The sequence below is a fragment of the Eretmochelys imbricata genome, chromosome 16, assembly GCF_965152235.1.
Source record: "Eretmochelys imbricata isolate rEreImb1 chromosome 16, rEreImb1.hap1, whole genome shotgun sequence".
Classification (NCBI taxonomy): Eukaryota; Metazoa; Chordata; order Testudines; family Cheloniidae; genus Eretmochelys; species Eretmochelys imbricata.
The window spans coordinates 19,199,669-19,212,391 of NC_135587.1; the positions used below are offsets into that span (position 1 = coordinate 19,199,669).

General features: G+C 43.3%; 1 protein-coding gene across 1 annotated transcript in view; it reads right to left on the minus strand.

Moving 5' to 3' along the window:
• VAV2 (vav guanine nucleotide exchange factor 2) overlaps positions 1 to 12,723 on the minus strand; it is a 310,317-nt gene extending 297,594 nt beyond the window's left edge. The window contains exon 1 of the mRNA XM_077836255.1: positions 12,520 to 12,723. Within this exon, the coding sequence (XP_077692381.1) occupies positions 12,520 to 12,723 (204 nt within the window). The remainder of the gene's footprint in view (positions 1 to 12,519) is intronic.

Here is a 12,723-nt window from a genome sequence, read left to right on the forward strand (position 1 = left end):
CCATCCATCCGCTCTACCAGTCTAGCACAGCAATAGACTTGCATGGAAGAGCCCCAGCACTCACTGACCCTGTATTATAAACATCTGAGGTTGCAAGCCACCATTTAACACAGACGGGGGAGGGGAGTGGTGGTTCAGATTGGTTGCAGTTGCATTGCATCATCAGTTGCAGTATAACCTTGAGCTGCAACCAAAGAAAACAGAAGAAAAAAATCGTCTCTGTTAGAAACAGACGTTTCCTGGGCTCTCTTTAAAGAGAAATGTAATGTTAAGAAAAGCCATTAGATTAATACTGCGTTTGTAGCTGTCCAATGGAGATTTCTATTAAAAGCTGCTTTTAAGAAAGGGAAAGAAAAATTCCCCCCCTCCCCCCACACACTTAGTAGACCAATTGCAGAGGGAATGTTTCAAGGGGAACAGATGTTAAGCAACAAGGGAGAGTTCAATTATGTTTCATTTCAAAACTTTGAAGAGTTCAAATAATTCATCTGAGAGGAGGGGAGAATGGCCCAGCAGTTAGGGCACTGGCCTTGGACTTGGGAAGGCTGGACTCAATTCCTGATCCGCTCCAATCCCTACGTAACCTTGGGCAAGTGACTTTGTTTGCTTATGGCTCCGTTCCCCACTTGTAAAACGGGCGCAAAAAAGTAATAGATTCATAGATTCCAAAGCCAGAAGGGACCATTTTGATCATCCAATGACCTCCTGTATTACATACACCATAGAGCCACCCCCAAAATAATTCCTAGAGCAGATCTTTTAGAGAAACATCCCATCTTGATTTTAAAATGGCCAACAATGGAGAATCTACTATGACTCTTGGCAAACTGTTCCAATGGTTAATTACACTCACTGTTAAAAATGTTCACCTCATTCCACTCTGCATTCGTCTAGATTCAGTTGCCCGCCATTGGATCATGTTATACTTTTCTCTGCTAAATTGACACGCCCATTATTAAATATCTGCTCCCCATGTAGACACTTACAGACTGTAATCAAGTCAAGCCTTATCCTCCTTAACTTCCCTACCTCACAGCAGTGTTGCAAGGATAAACACATTATAAATTGTGCAGTGCTCAGATACTACAGTAATGGGACCAGATAAAGTAGATGGTGGCTTTTGACAGCTCAGCGGCAGATCCCAAAATTAGTGCAAGCTATATTGTACTCACACTTGGTTTATTATAGGCCAAGTTATTTATATGAACATTTAATGAGTTTTAACTATGTGGAAAGCATGAATGACAAGACAGCCATTTGTTAGCAAAAGAGTTCGGAGAAAAGGTCACAAAGGTCCAATTTTTAATTCATTTTAACGCAAATTAAGTAAGAGATTTAGTTGAAAGTCTCCAGAAAACCTATGGATAAAAGGTTTAATTCTGTTATTTAAAAAGTTTGGGGGAGATATTCTGTATTCTTCATACAAATCCAAGAGTTAAATCCCTGCGCCAAGCGAACCCAAGCTTAACACAAAGCCTATAAAATACCTTGCCATGTTTCTGGTATGCTCTTGTTTTACTTATCTGCCTCCACCAATCTTCAATGGAGTTTGACCTAACCCTTCTTATTTAAGTGCCTTGCAGTCCACCAAAAACTAATAAAAGGTGCCTTGTTCAGAAACAAAATTCCTACACCAGGTCATTTGCAAAAGGATCCACCCAGAGTCACCATGGAAGTTCCAACCCTACTCTGAAGAGCACTGCTTCACCAGAGATCTCTGAGGACCACACTGCTTTAAGCATTATAATCCGTTTCTTGGCAGCATGCTGGGTTCTCACATAGGAAGAAGCCTGCAGGCGATAAGAAATCAGTCATGTGTTGGATTAGCATATTTGAGAGCTTATTTAGATGGAGGCTTGGGTGGGAAATTAAGGGGACAAAAACTGAAGGGAAAAGCCTTAAGCCTAAACAGCAGCGCCGATGTAAGAGGCTTTTGTTTTCTTGGGTTTTTTAAGGGCAGGCAAAAAAAAGTGTATGATCTGTGGCCCAAGAACATGCCCTTGGTTATGTACATGTAAATCTGGAGTAATTCCCCTGATTTCAGTGTAGTCACCGGATTGGGTTTACACCAACATAACAGAGCAGAATGCAGTCCCTCCTCAAAGGCCTCGAGAACCGATGCAGGAACCAAGGTGAAGTGTGCATCACTGTCAAGAAATACTGATCCTAGCATTCGTAAAATTCTATGGATCATTTTGTACAATCTGGCACCTGCTGCCTTGATCTGATGTTAAGCTCCAGCGCAAAGCTCCTTCACCACAAGCTCGACTTGCCACTGAGCAGTGGTCAGGATTGTGACGTACACACATGTGCGTTACCGTTGTCCTAGCTGTATAACTCACTAACTCCAATGCACGTATACACCAGGCTAGCAACAGATTCACTTCTCACCCCCTCTAGCTAGCTAGTAAAAGTTAAGTATCACAAGTGTTATTGGACGGGCACTGTGAAACAACATTACTTTCTCTCCTTAGAAATATTATTAGATGGCCATCCAGAGCAAGAGGATTTCACCATAATGTCAGGGAGGGCAGACAAGAGAACTTCTTTATAGCTGGATGAAGCGCTGGAAGAGGGCCCCAAAATACAGTCCTACCCCTGAAGAGCAACCAGGTTAAAGAAACAAATAAAGAGGCATCTTCTTACACAGAGATCTGTTTCCTGTGGGTAATTAAATCATTCTTGAGTCACTAAAGTCAGCAAGTCCGTTTTTACTACTTTTTATTCCTCTTAGCCCCAGAGCTGACAGAGCGGACAGAATCCAGCTCACTCCCTCGGCCTTCTCGGCCAACAGCTGTTTTATTACATTCCAGTTGCAGGGTGAGTGCGTTCCACCCGGGCAGCCTCGCTGCAGGCACAGAGAGCACCATTTGTGGTGGAGGCAGGGAACCGCCTGGCATGTAGCTTATTTATTCCTGGTGATAATACGATGTAGGAGAAGGAAAGAACTCAGCTCGGTTCTTGGGCGCAAGGTGGAGCTTGCAGGCTTGGCAAGAAGAAACAAAACACTTTTTCCCACGTAAACCCAAGCACATCTGAACTAGAAGTCACAGAGATGCTGAAAACATGGGGACATAAGACTATTTTACCATCATTTTTTGGAGCAGAACTGACCCGTAAGAAGCAGAGCATGAGGGAAAACCAGCAAGGCTAGGAAAGGGCAAGCCAGAAGGTAACAAAAAACAAACAAAAAAAAAAAGGGCTATACAGACCTTCAGGTTCTAGATGGATCAGAAGACTCTGGAGAAAAAACAACAACAAAAACCCCACACTTTGGTTTCTGTACCAGTGAAGAGGTTCAATTCTTTACCCAAACACCGAGACTTGGCCTACACTGCCCGCTTATATCAGTTCAATACATCGCTCAGGGGTGTGGAAAATCCACATCCCGAGCAACGCAGTCATAGCGACTGAACTCCTGGTGTACACAGCGCTCGGTCGCCAGGAGGGCTTCTACGGTTGCCATAGTTACTGCCGGTCAGGGAGATGGAGCACCTACGCTGACGAGAGAAGCTCTCCCATGCACGTAGGTAGCATCCTCCCTAAGCACCGCAGCTGCAGTGTAGACAAGCCCTCAGAGTCAAAGATACGCTTCTTAAACAGACTGATCCACCAATATTCAGCTGACCAGGGCAAGGCAGGTGGCAAGTTGAGAGTAGTGTACCGATCTGCTCTCTACTACACCTATGAAATGTACATGGCTCCAGCCAAGGCAAAACATGCTCATGCAACTGCTGCTCTACGTTCCTCTTCCCCACAACCCTGTTTACTGATATCCTGCACCTGCTGCATCTGGTCTTTCAAACTCTCAGCTCTTTCACCATATGTCTGCATAGCATGTAGCGTTATGGGGCATCCAGGTTCTATACAATACAAACATCTTTCCCATTAAATGTCTATGGAATTCCTGCAAGCCAATAGATTATTTAAAAACAAACAAACAAACAAAAAAACCCACCACCATCCTTCTCTATAATCTACCAATCTTAACTATTCTGCCAATGAGGCTGTACTAATGTGGAGTTATATTAAACAACTAATATGACATGTGAAAGTCATTACAAGCACTGGAGCTATAAAGCTTTCAAGCAACATCTTAAAGTCCCAAACCCTTGTGAATAATTACTAGTGCTGAGTGTGCCGACATGCCTTGATCTTCTATGTACTGAATTTTTTTTTTTAAATTGCTCGACTTTGAGTTGTCGTAACAAATGAATGCCTAGATCATCAATAAGTAGGCCTTTGATATCACATAATTTTACTTCTGTCTTCCAGATAGAAGAGGAGCGGTGTGTTTTTCCAATGGTTCACTGGACACAGCAGGTTATTCTGATCTACTGGGGAAAGTCAGGTGTCTATTGGTCTTCCTATCAAAAGAAAAATGGCCAACAGTTTCATCATGTGGATTACATTCCCTGGGCCTCAGCAGACTAAAGAGCAACAAACCACCACACATCGCAGGCCACAATTAATTACCTACACATGTGGACATGTTCTAAGATATAAAAACTTTTATGGGCCAACCATTATTGACATCTAAACACACACCATATGATTTAACGGTCTCTAGTATCCAGGCGATTTTTTATGCCATGGCAAAAATTAACATATATATTCATCAAAAATAGAAGTAAAGGTCCTAACTGTCAAACAAGCTGAGCACCTACAGCACCATGGGGTTTTGGATACCCAGCAGATTGAGGGCCTGATCATCCAGTGTGCACAAACCTACCACCTCCCTCAAGCACCTATATGTATATATGGACCTCAGCATCTTAGCAGCTATAACAGCCCAGCAAGGAAACACATATGCTAAAGCAATCAGCACATGAGTGTGGAACATGCATTTGGATAATGATCAGTGACACAGAGCACTTACTTCCACAGAAAGATGTCTTTATTGCCGTGACTATAATTAGCTGGCATTGATGTGATCACTGGAGATATTTAAGTACATGAAAGCAGGGTCTCTGAACACTGAGCAAAGTTTCATAATTGCACTTGGGGAAAAAGTTTAGCATGAAACACTGACAAAATAGGCTTTCCCTGAAAGGCTGGCAAAAATGAACAAACCTCAAAATCAGATCAAGACTCCAAATATTCTTGCTGGCTTTCTTGTCATAATTTCCTAGGTAAGGCCAAAAATACCTACTACAGTCCTGGAGAGTTAAAATTTCCCTCTGTCCAACAAGAAGGGGCTGATTTTTCCGACAGGAACTCAGTGTTATTCAACAGAATTCACCCCGCAGATCAGGAAATTCACTCAAGGACGAGAGATGCCTAAAATGGATGGGACGAGTCCTTTTGAGAAGGGTACCTGTCCCAGGTGAGGTATTTTTAAAAGGCCCCCATTTGTGAAAAGCGCAAAGAATTGTTGGTGTTTGACCTGACCCTGGAAAGTGGCATTCAGGCAGGGAAAGGAACACAACACCAAGGGACACAGGAGTAAAGAGAACACTAGGCTGAGAAAGGACAGCAGAACAAGGGGCAGGCTGCATCTCCAAGCCTTTACACCACACTGTGTTACCAGCAGAGCACTTCTATCAGCTTAGCTGGTGCTGCTCAGGGAAGGAGTGTAGTTATGCTGGTAGAAAAACTCCTCCTGTTAGCTTATACTGCATCTCCACTAGGGGGCACTGCCAGCAAAGCTATCACACACACACACCCCCGCCCCCCCAAGACTCTGTAGTCTACACAAGCCATAGGAGTTACGGAAACATGACTGTTACCGAAAAGGCAGGCATCTCTGCTGCCACTTGTGTTCGTAACCAGTAGAGCTGGTCACAAGTTTTCCAACAGAAAACGCTGATTTGTCCAAACAGACGTTCATTTCAATAATTAAGCGGGAACACGTCCATTTCAATAATTAAGTGGGGGGGGGGGGGAGAAGACAGCGTTTTGATAAAGTTAATTTTACTGAAATGAAACATTTGGAATGACCCAAAACAAAACATTGTTATATGCAGGAAATTGCAACGTTTCAGCTCAGAATGCTGGAATTTCCCATGGAACAGAGATTCCAGTGCCCCACCAGCTCTAGCCACCTGTTTGCCGGGGCAGGAAGGTGGTGGGTGGTTTGCCTTCCAGGGCAGGTAACATCAAGCTCAGTTGTCCTTGAGTCAATGGTCTTGTTCAAAACCAGAGCATGGGGAGCATGTAAATGAAGAGATCGGGACTTTCTGGACAGACCCCCCCTCCCCCCCAAGGCTTTAAAACAAAATTGTTGGAAGAAGGGTTAACATGCTGGCAGCGAACAGTATGAAAATGCTGCAGAGGCAGGATTCATTGTCTTCCCCCAGTATTTATTGTTGTTACCTCTGCCTTGAGAGTAGAACTGACACCAATTGATAAATGAAGGGATAGGCCTGTTTCACAGTACACTCCCCTGAAATGCTGTTCTTCCTGCATCCCATGAAGCTTACTGACTCTCCCTACATGCCTTCTAGAGCAACCAACAATTATTCCCTACCACCAGCCCTAACGGCCTTATCTTGGCTAGGACAAGAAGTCATGACCGACGTTGGGTTAACTCTGATTTTTCTCTTCACATATGTAGTATGATTGAGTGGAACTGGAAAAAGAGGGATAGGTGACAGCAGGAATCTTGTTTGGTGCAACACCAGTGGCTCAGCAGTCTGAGGTGGGCCAGAGTGCTATCAATCACAGACCTCTTAGCGTGTAACCCTGGCATCTACGCAGATCAGTAAAGATCTCTTTCCAGAACTGCCTGCTCACTGCATCACATCTTGCTAACGAAAGAACAGACCAGTTGGATCACCCTAGCTGGACATAGTCTGTCCCAGTAGGAGCTGGGGTCAACCAGGAGCAGATAACACATATTAGAAGCTATCTGCAGTAGAAGCAGAGACACGGTTGAAGTCATGGTAGCTTACACACCCTCTTTTTCTCTAATCAAAGCCCACAAAGTGATAGCCTGCTGCTAAAAAATGGCTGAACTGCTAACAAAGCAAGCACCCAACATTCGTTCTGCTGATGCAATTACTGGAGCGGGCGAGTCTTAGGTGACAAGGAATCTGGAACCCCCTCTCCCACCTGCAGGGGAATACAAGCAGTGACTATTTCCTTACCAAGGACACAGCAACCAACATAGTAGCATGTAATCTCAGCCAACCATTCTCAACTTCTTCCATTCAAATGGATGTTCTTCGAAATCAGGAACATCAGCTGCTTCTGTAGTTCAGCTAATTTCACTTACTCATAATGAAGATACCAGGTGTGGATATATAGTGCTTTCCATCCATAGGTCAAAGTTGTTTTACAAAAGCATTACTAGTCCCATTTTACAGACGGGAAGGTGAGGTGCAAGGAGGTGAAGTGGATTGCCAAGATTGAACAGCAAGCCAGTGGAAGAATTGGGATTCAAGCCCATGTTTCTCCAACTTCCGGCTCTCTGCCCAAGCCACTAGATCACAACTGTCCAGCCCTGACTACAATTATTAGCAAACTATGGAATAAGAAAAGCAACTTCTAGACAGAAGCAAAGGCAAGGTAGATTAGTTTTTTGTTCTTGTCCTCTTGAAGGACACCAAACATTCCCTTCGTCCCTGAAAGTTCAGTACAGATGAAAAAAAGACCTATTAGACCAGGGTAGAACCTCTAGCCTTCAATAGAAGATGTATTGGATATTACACAAGATCTTCTTAGAAACAGCTGCTTGTTCTCTTGGTTATTACAAATCTGGTTAATTAGATCAGAATGTTTGCAAGATACTCCATGAAAAGTTTGGATCAAAACCAAACCTAGGTCCCTGTCTGGCAAGGGGGCTCCACACAGCTGATCCAGAGCTGCACTGAAGTAACTAGGGCTCTGTGCTGGCACAGATGTTTGCCCACACAGAGCTCCCTGTGTAATCAGGGCTTGATTTGGTAGCTCACCTCTGACTAGCCTTTGGAACAGCACGAGTACAAGTCAAAGTTTCCCTGTCAAGGAAAATTAATTGAGCCGCAATCAAACTCCTGTGAAGTCAAATGATGTTACAACCGAGAAAAATTGCCAAGCTGGATCACAGGGCAGAGGCATTTATTTAATTTGTATTTGGGTCAAAGACTTAACAAAATTACAAGCAAATCTAACCAGCAATAAAAATGCGAAACTCAAAACTAGCAGTTTTCTTTCAAGGGGAAAAATAAAACCCGTCTCCTTGTTTTAATTATGAAAAGAGCAACGGATACAAGGCAGCCAGCTGTAGTGTACAACTAGGCTCTAACCAGCAGCCTGGAAATTAGCGATAGAGGCAGGAAAGATTGCCATAGGGGAGGACATAGAGAGGGCTCCAAGGGTTTTGGGAGGAGAGTCAAGGGAGGGACGATGAAGGAGGTCTGCTATAGAATTCTACACAGGAGACTGAAGGATTTCAACCTCAGGGCTGCTGCAGCTGCGTGCATTTTGCAAACGAGGATGTCCCTTGCATCAGCTGGGTTTCCTGATGGCAAGACAGGACTCAAAACCCAATAAATCCAATAGCTGTAATGGACAGATCAATAAGGACGGGAGGGGAGGGGATTAAAGCCATTTTCTTACTTTCCACCACTTTGGAGCTTGCTCCCACAGCAATAGGATTCGTTAGCAGAAGTCAGGTTTCACCAAAGCCAGCCTTGCACTGGTTTGCAGAACACAGCACTGGCCATTGAGGCCTCTACTTAGCACGCCATAGCTAGAAAGTTAGGGTTGACTGGCAAATCTTACCCTGGCCAGCAGCATCAGGGAACAAACCGAAGTCTCTGAGATGCAGCATGAATGAGCCAACCTGAGACGGCAGCTTGCAGAGCTGGCTTTTTACAAAGAGTCAGAATGAATATGCCCTGGCACCAATTCCACACAGCATCAAGGAGCAAAGCTTCTCTGGTCCAACTAGCTGACTTTCTGCTACGCATGGTTCCTTTGTCCAGTAAGTACAGCATAGTATCGGTACGAGGCAATCCTCAGCTAACCTCTCAGCAGCACAAAACACAAACAAGTCCTTGTTGCCTTTTACAAGGCTGTTTTTTCTGGTTTCAGGATAGGACCTGACAGACCAACTTCACAGTGCATTCTCCAGGATACTTCTAATGGCAGCAGGTAAAATAAATTTCACTGCTAATTAGCATGAAGGGGAAAGTCACAGACACCAGCATCCTCTGGATCAAAAAGCATTTCCTTTTCACCAAGACATCGTTTCACTGCTGGCCTTTGAAATGAATTCTAACCACAGGCAAAATTCTGCCTCGTTACACACCTGTGTAACCCCATTTACATCACTGAAGATGAGCAGGTGAAACCGAGGGCAAACTATTACCCTGCCTGCATCATGTCTACTATGAGTTTCTCTCTCCCCAGCATTTAAGGTGAAGTGGAGAACTTCTGTAAAAAGAAAGACACTGCTGACCTAACTAGGCCAATATGCCCTGTGTTTCAAATGCAACGTTTGAAGGATCTGTTCCTTCTTTACTTAATCTTATATGGCCCCCATTGCGATAGTATCTGAGCCCCTCAGTCTATAATGTAGTTACCCCCACAACACCCCTGTGAGGTAGGGCAGTGCTATTATGCCCATTGTACAGATGAAGAACTGAGACTAAGTGACTTGCACAAGATCACATCACAGAGGAAGCCTGTGGCAGAGCAGGGAATTAAGCATGTCTCCCGATTCTTAGGCTAGTGCCCTAACCACTGGGACAGCCTTCCTTTCTTGTCAAAGTCCTGTTACCTCCAACAGCCTCATAGACCCCTAGAACAGGGCAAGGAGAGGAGCAAGATGACCCTTGATCTATTTGTAGGTTTTTTGTGAAGCCACCAGCTGCCTTTGGGGAATCACTAGTTCCTGCATGCAGAAGCTGGCAGGTAACCATCTAACCCCAAATCCACTGATGTGAGTGGAAAGGGCTTTGGAGCAGGTCCTAAGCGAAAGAGGAAATGGTTTACAAGTCCTTTATGTAAGATGAACATCCTTGTAACATTTAAGCCTACACATAGTTATAGGTTTTCTAATCTTATCAATTTTAAAGATCTTAAAACGTAATGTTTTTGCTTTAAAGAATACTTTGCAAGTACAACTAGAAAAGAAGGGTACTAAAATCTAGGACCATTTTATTCAGCTGCGTGTATTTTTACTTGAATTTCCAGAAATCCTAAATTCACATAGCTTCCAGTAATTTCATCAGGAGGAGTAGGTTCTCAACAGCTCTAAAAATAAAATAAAATAAAATCAGCTACTGACTATATATTTAACTCATATATAGCCCTTGCCTCACAAAGCAGACAGCGGCAAGAACTAAGGTGTCAATAAGTTCCTTTACAAACATTAAGAGATCTGCTATATTTCAGCTCTCTGTAAGTCATTTTAGGCCAACTCTGAATTCCATACACCGTCGATCTGGAACTGAATATACACTTGGAGGGCTGTAATGCTTCCTTAAAAGAAAAGAAAGCATAGTGTCACCCTCGGGGTGTCCTAAGAATGCACAGATCATTACATTACATAACTAGATGTTTCCTCAAAACATAAACTATCACGAAGAGATCAAACACCGAAATCAGCTTCTTAGAAAGGCAGTTTGATCAGTTTATAACGCAAACACCAAAAGGGCAGTCTCACTTTGTTGTTACATTTTGGGAAAACCACGATGTTTGGCTTTACTTGCTTAACTGATGAGTCCTATTTACCAACACAAGGACCTACACAGTCTTATTCTTCCTTCTATGGGTCTCCCCACACAGAGCAGTTTGCAGGATCAGGGCCTTGGACTCTACCCGAGGAAAGACTTACATAGATGGTCAGCTTTAACTGAATGGGAGTATTCATCTGCCTAAACAGGACTACTAACATGTGTAAAGTTAAAGCAAGTGCTTAAATCTTTGCAGAATTGGGAGTAAGTTTGTACTCAACACCAAGACCTTAAACTATTGATTGCACTGTACACTTTCAATCAAAGTTCTTCAGTATTTCCTTAAAATATACAAATTACTATAGGCAAGACGTCATAAGAGCTGAAAACATTACTAAAAAACGTTAGTAAAACCCACTCATGGAACAAAAGCAAAGGCAGTCCTAGGACAGAGAGGATGATTGCAATGCATACATTTAGGACTCAAGATGACCCCTTTTTATCTTTGAGAGTTGTCAAGTTTAATTCATGTTTGGAAAAATATCAAACTGGGATACCCTTGCTACCAATAACATTCCCTTGCCTTTGTTACCAGTACAACCTAAGGTTATTAGAATAGGCCACATGTTTAATATCTACTCATCAACATATAGGCTACTTGTTTATTTCCACAGTTAGCTCAGTGTGGACAACACAGACAGAACAGCCAGCTTCATTTGTGTTTCTAGTCAGTTTCATTCTCTGGTTTCCCATGCACTTCTAGAGCAAATGCCACAAATGCTTGGACTGTAAAATCCTAAAGGGAATGTTTTAAAAACAAAAAACAAAACCACACTTTTCAGTAACATAAAAAGAATTTGGAAACATTTCTGGTTCTGATCATTTTTGTAAGAATTTTTTTTTCCAAGTTGGAAAACCTCAAGATCCAATCTTGCCGTGCAGCGGGACCACTGCACCTGTGCACAATCCCAGTGGCCTTTCTGGGGGAAAGCTGCGTACACCCATGCTGATCTGATTGCAGAATTTGACCTGTGCCTACTTGACAGTGTCCCTTTAACAGATGAGACTTAAAAAGGATTTATAGGGTTATGACACCCTATGGCCCCAATCCTACTATGCAATCTGCTAGCACAAACTCCTGAGGGATCCCCTTCACATTGGGACTGCACAGGAGTAGGGACCTATCATCAGACTGCTCTGCCAGCTGGGAGATGAAGCTATGCTATCTTGCCATGGTTAAAACAGAATTTAACAGAGCTTCGTAGAATTTTTCTCACCAGGGGAAGACTGTTTTTATTTTTGTCAGATGAGTAAGACCATGTTTGGTTTTGTTTTTTAAATCATGGTAGAAGGTGGGCAAGATTTTGTCTCTGGGCTAGTAAATGTCCAGGGCAGTGTTTGAAGCCAAATCCCATTCTCTCAAATACCAAAACTAAAGGGACACAGTCACCTTAAAAACAAAAACACTGCCACCTGCATTTTGTACACCAGTTTGTTACAGGCAACACCTAAGAGGACTACAAACTAAGGGAGACTGGAGGTGGAATACTTCCATTTTGCCAGTTTGTTTACTTTTCTATAATTCACCATGTCCTATGGACACTTTCCACTCTTTCTGTGGGTCTGTCATACAGCAACAAAGGAAAGATACTTTTAAAAAACAGAAAAATGTGATTCTAGAGCCATACCAGTTAGCAAGAGGTGGGGATGGACTCAAGAGCAGATATAGGACCTGAAACTACTTTTAATACAGGGGGCGGGTTTTTGTTGTTTTTTTTTTAAAAAAAAAAAAACAGACTAGATTCAAGCTGATGGTGCCCCAGTATGGGTGTCAATGTGCATCACCCCCACCTGGAGTATTTTCTGGGTGTCTAATATACTCGGTTTACTTCCAGTACGGTCTGTTTCACTTTACCTGTGACATCTGTGGCCTGAAATTGATGTCCTTGAGATCAATAGATCCAGGTGACAGGTTATGAAGCAGCTGGCAGAGCAAGACTCCATCTCTCAAAGCCTGAGCCAGGTCAAACACAACAGCTGAGGGCCAGACCACCCTGTGGTTCGGGGGCAAAACTTTGCAGTCGATCAGCCAGCGGCCACACTGCCTCCACTCCTCCAT